General features: G+C 34.6%; 1 protein-coding gene across 3 annotated transcripts in view; it reads left to right on the forward strand.

The window, feature by feature from the left end:
• gak (cyclin G associated kinase) overlaps positions 1-4,436 on the forward strand; it is a 116,934-nt gene extending 112,498 nt beyond the window's left edge. For all 3 annotated transcript variants that reach the window (XM_087995243.1, XM_087995240.1, XM_087995241.1), the window contains 2 exons: positions 802-978; positions 1,554-4,436. In XM_087995243.1, coding sequence (XP_087851369.1) covers positions 802-978; positions 1,554-1,655 — 279 coding nt within the window. In that variant the 3' untranslated portion in view covers positions 1,656-4,436. The remainder of the gene's footprint in view (positions 1-801; positions 979-1,553) is intronic.
• Positions 4,437-6,000: the final 1,564 nt, after the last annotated feature.

The following is a 6,000-nucleotide window of genomic DNA, read 5'->3' on the forward strand; positions in this document are numbered from 1 at the left end:
TCACATGCATGTTTAACAGTGGAAGCAGTCTGCTAAGGGCAGAGCTATGTGATTCCACAACTAATGGATCACTTGAAAGTTCTGTTGTCCTGCCACATCCAGTTATGGATAGCACTATTCAATTAATCAACCAACAAGAGAGAGAGGCTTCAATGATTTTTTTTTTAAAATTGCTAAATATGATGGCAGCTTAATGGAGATTGTGAAGAGAGATTGAATTATTGACTAGCTATTTCTAACTGTAATTGGTAAAATATTTGTCGATCTCAATTCGTCATTTGCACCTAATGTTAAAAATATTTTCAAATTCATTATGAATCAATTTGTTCAGTTAAATAATCTTCTGGTGCTATGGTATGATTGGTGGTTTCAGTTGTCAGTTGCTTTTACAAAGTGATGTCTTGGCAGTGAGAAATGTTATTATACTGCTGTTCTGGGCTTTTTTACATTGACTGCAAGGATGCATTGATAAAACAATGAAATTCAGAATACAACAGGGTAAAGAAGAACATAGGAGCAGGAATTTGCCATTGATCCATTGGGATTATTCTACCATTCAATCAAATTTTAACTGATATGCACTTCAACTCCTTTCACTCACCTTTGGTCCATATCCCTAACATGGTATGAAGATCTTTAAGCATTGTCTACTTAAGTTTTAATATAGGTCACTTTTATTTCAGGTACCTAGTTTACTTCCATTGCTATGTGATATTTTTAACCATCATAACAAAGATGAAAATGTTTGCAAAATTCTTGTTGCTTATTAGGATACATATTGAAATTTTGATTCTTTGCTAGATCCTTGATTGGATTGAAGGAAAAGAGAGAAATATAAGGGCTTTATTGTCAACTCTGCACACAGTACTGTGGGAGGGTGAAACTAAGTGGAAACCCGTGAGCATGGCAGACATAGTGCACCCAGACCAAGTGAAGAAGGTCTATCGGAAAGCTATACTTGTAGTTCACCCAGACAAGGTAAGTCAACAAAATGGCATCATCAGACAAGTCAATTGCAATAAATTTTAAATCTGGGAGTTCATTAATTAACATAATAAAATATCATTAGTACTTTTAAAAAGTTTGAAAGGAAATGGAATACTATTGTTGAATTTAACTTGATCTTTGCTTTGTTACACCAACAAGAAAAAGTAAAAAGTTAAAAATCACACAACACCAGGTTATAGTCCAACAGGTTTAATTGGAAGCACTAGCTTTCGGAGCGACGCTCCTTCATCAGGCTGACAATCACCTGATGAAGGAGCGTCGCTCCGAAAGCTAGTGCTTCCAATTAAACCTGTTGGACTATAACCTGGTGTTGTGTGATTTTTAACTTTGTACACCCCAGTCCAACACCGGCATCTCCGAATCAAGAAAAAGTAGAGTTAAGTTAAATAAATGATTACTAAATCCTTGTGGGATCCATCACAACAGTTTTTGTGAGCTAGGTTCTGCCTGCAATGTAATTTGCTTCTGATATTTTAAACCTACAATGAAATAAAGCATATTTTCATTGTTATGAACTGGACACTAAACTTTTTTCTTAAATTAAGGCTACAGGTGAACCTTATGAACAGTATGCTAAGATGATCTTCATGGAACTGAATGATGCTTGGTCAGAATTTGAAAACCAGGGATCAAAGGCACTGTTTTGAATCATCGAACTTCTGAATATAATTGACCAGGCTGCTCCAAGTGCTATGATAGTGTGTTTTTATCTTATTTTGGAACAGCTCCTGCAAAAGATATTCATATCTTCAGTTGTCTTAAAATTTCATCTTCATGAACTGCAGAGTTGTAGTTTAAAAATGTGTGGATTCTTCCTACAAACTCTTGATTGATACACTTGCTGCATCATTTTGACAATCTTTTTCTGCTGCAGGGTGATGACAGTGCTTAGACACCCTCTTAAGAACCACATTTATATCTTTAAATCATTGCAATGAATATTCTTTTGAAATCTAATCTGTTTTGACAGAGGGATTAAACTACTAGGTGTAAATGTTGGAGAAGGATGCAGAGGAGGAATTTTGTATGAAGGCATTCTAAAATGTATAGTGTAGGTTTATTAAATTTAATGAACATATTCAACAGTTCCTTACCTTTTAAAGGTTGGAGATGAAGCATTCCTGTTGGCATATTCAACCCACTTGGCCACCTTCTGTAGTCTTTGTTCATGTTTGCCATATTTTGTTTGTAATTTTATCATGGCTTTCTTTGGTTGATTTCAATTAACCTTGAGCCATAATATTATTGGCTAGAAGGAATTTCATTTTGTTAACCCATGTAGACTATGCTTGTCTTTCTGAAACTTGAAATTCCTTTCACCAAGCTCCAGCTTTCTCATTTTAATGTTGATTTCTGGAATAATGTAAATTTAATGTTCATGAGTGTATATTATGTGCTATGAATTAGGGCGTTGACCTATTTTGAAGCATTATGTTCCTGTTTTAGATTTCAATGACTATTGAAAATGGTTGTGCACCATGATTTAAGGTTTAGCATGTAAATGCTACAATCTTGACATGAGTCTTCAAGTGTCAGCTGGCACCTGAGAGAAATGATTTGTAATAACTTGTGAAGTAAATGTTAATTACCGTTTCTTTGTAAAAATTGGAAGTGTTTGCACTTTACACTGAAGCCAATATTTGGTTGACTGTCCACTGAATGCTACTTTCCAAGATGTGGAATTTAGAAAACTTATCCTTTGTCGTGTACATAAAGGAGAAACTCTCCTGATATACTTTCCGTTCAAAGGTCCTGTTTTACATGGTCATTGTTTGTCCAAAATTAACCGAGAATTCCTTTTCTTCTAAAGAAAGAAATGCATGAATAGTGTCGTTGTTCAGAATTAGTAGAATTCCAGTATCAAAGTCTGTTCTCTCCCATTGCTATTCAATTTGGAGTGTGATTTAATTCATTCACAGGTAACTAATTTCTGCACATTGAATTTGGCTTGTCCCAGAAATGATACAATTTGACAGAAATCAGGTTTGCATCTAGATTAACTAAACAAATGTTGCTTGTTAAGAGAGGGTTATGAATGCAGCAAATTTGTCAAAAGATGAAAACTAATTGCTTGACTGTTGGTTAATGAAGAAAGGCGAGAGAAAATCTGTATTACAAATATTTAGAAATATTCTGTATTAAAATCTGGCCGTATAATGTGGTATTTCTAATATTCCATCAGTATTTTAAAGGTAATTTTAATTTTTTTTATTACTTCTCTGCACCTTTTTGTTGCCTCTATGTGTCATACTTCAGGCAGGAGTATGAAAAGACATAGGTCTGAATTGTTCACTCCTGCCAACAGTGCCGTTGTGTGTTCTAAAGTGTGTCTACGCGATGATTCTTTAAAGTCTGGACAGTGATTCTCAATGCTGTGTGAATCTTGGTTTAGCAAACTGTTTGTTTAAGACCCATCAAAACTGAATTTAAAGTACCAGCTTGACTGAGAATTCAATCCATGTGTTCAATGTGGGACCAGAGACCCTGCTGACTAGAGCTTACACATGCAGCCTGACATTGCACAGTATTTAACAAAAACAAAATAACATTTTTGATATGATTATGAGGTTAACCTGAAGAGTAGGTATATGCCATGTGAAAATTCTGACATGTTTACCAAGTAACCTTTTTGCTTGAAGATTACAATGAACAAAAATAATGATGTGGCTTACAAAATGGATTCACAACTGAACTGTTTACATGTGCAGTGAACATTACTATTGAAGTTGAAACATACACTCATAGTACCTGTGTTTTGGTATTTAAAATATAAGGGCTGAAAAGCTTGCTGAGAAAGTACATGTCAAGTCATAAGGATCTTGATTTTTCTTTACATATTTGTATATCTTGGCAAGTAGTTGCTTAATGAAGGATGCATTGTGTAATTTTACCTGGGAACATATAGTTGAAATAGCAAATGATGCATATTAGGAATTTTGTATTGCTGATGAGACACTCCTAAAATGGCATGTGAGAAATTGGGCATTACAGCCATTTAAGGCATTCGGAGAATAAATTCCAAGTGCAAAATGAGATACGTTTCCTCTTATATTGACTTTAACTTATAGAAAATGATGATTTGGTTGCACAATTACTTTTAAATCTAACATAGTCTTAATTTGTGTGATTCTTCTGGGATATATTGAAGGGACTTGCAGAAAATATTCTTATTTTGGACAACTGTTTGAAAATATGTTACACAAGTTGCATTTTTTAAAATATGGAAATATTGTATTATCTATAGATTGTACAACATATATGTATATATAGAACGTAAATTGAAACCCCAGACATTCAAAACAGGGATCCATGTAATAAATACAATATAGAATCTGTTGATTTAATCACATACATCTCTGTCTGGAAATATGAATATCTGATCTGTGAATTGCATTTATGGCTAATAAAACAGATTGATTTATTCGATAGTTCATGACCTCACTACTCCAGTTTGTCTATTATTTTGTGTTGGATATAACTTTCCTTTTATTTGTGCATTGAAATCGTGATTTTGTTTCCCCTAATTTCAGTTCTTATCAGGGAATGATCAGTTCAATTAATTGAAAGGATGAGTTAACTATTTTGGTAACTTACTCTAAATAATGTATTTGTATTCTGGATTCTCATTTGGAGGAATGGTTAATTGCAGAATGTGTTGTGCAAAATATTGCTTGGCCGTGCTTCGATTTCTCTTATACAAAGCAATTGGTCATAACGGTCTAACAAGAAACACTGTTGGATTTGCTGCTGCACAGAAATAACTATTCTAGCCCTAGTAAGGCAGCAGGCTATCCTGGACCTGGTAATATGCAACGAGACAGGATTAATCAAAACTTCATCATATAACAGTCTCTTGGCAGCAGTGAACTGAGCATTATAAGATTTAATGATTTAAACCTAAACAAAACTTAATATAAGGGCATGAAGCAGAGTTGGCCAAAGTGGACTGGAAACTAGATTAAAAATATTTGAGATGCAATGCAAGACTTTTTGGTATTAACAGCACAGCAAAGACGTATCCCAGTGAAAAAGCAAGATGCTTGGAGGGAAACCAATCAAATAAGGCCAAATAAGAAATTGAGAGAAAGTGAGGGCTGCAGATGCTGGAGATCAGAGCTGAAAATGTGTTGCTGGAAAAGCGCAGCAGGTCAGGCAGCATCCAAGGAACAGGAGAATCGACGTTTTGGGCATAAGCCCTTCTTCAGGAATAAGAAATTGGGCTTATTGGCAAATTGAAAGAAACACCATGCAAATCTGTGAAGATTCAGAAGATAGGATTTTTTTTTGAAGAACCAGAAAATAATGCCAAAATATATATTAAGGAAAGAGAGGGTATGAAAGAAAACTAGCCAGAATATAAAAAGTTAGTGGGACAAGTATAATACAACATAGAGACACATATTACAGTCACAATAATACAAGTATTTAAATAGGAGAAGAGTAACTAAAGTAAGTGTTTACTTTCTAGTTAGCATTGGGAATTGATAATGGAAAAGCAGAAATGGTGAAAGTGTTGACAGATATTTTGTGTCATTTTATACTGTTTAAAATATAAAAATTCCCAAAGATATTTGAAAAGCAAGAAATGAACAGGAAAAAGGAACTGAGAACAATCATCATCGTCACGGAAAGGGTAGTAGGAAAACCATCCAATTTTAACATTGATAAGCCTCTGTTAGGGCCTGATGGCTTGCTTCCTAGGGCCTTAAACAAGGTGGCTGCGGTGATAGCAGATGTAGTGGTTATAATCATTCAAAATTCCTTAGTGTCGGAATACTCCCAATGAATTAAAAAATAACCAAAGAAAACACTATTATTCGTGAAAGGAGGGATACCGAAACTAGGACACTTGAGCCAGCTTAGCTATCATCTACCATGGGGAAATTGCTCAAATCCATAATTAAGGAAGTTATAAAGGATACTTGGAAAATCATAACTGGGTCAGGTAGAGTCAACGTGGTTGCTGGGGCCTCGGCTATTTACAATCTATCA

The sequence above is a fragment of the Chiloscyllium plagiosum genome, unplaced genomic scaffold (genome assembly GCF_037043375.1).
Source record: "Chiloscyllium plagiosum isolate Xiang-an unplaced genomic scaffold, Cpla_swu_hap1 HiC_scaffold_2, whole genome shotgun sequence".
Taxonomy (NCBI): Eukaryota; Metazoa; Chordata; class Chondrichthyes; order Orectolobiformes; family Hemiscylliidae; genus Chiloscyllium; species Chiloscyllium plagiosum.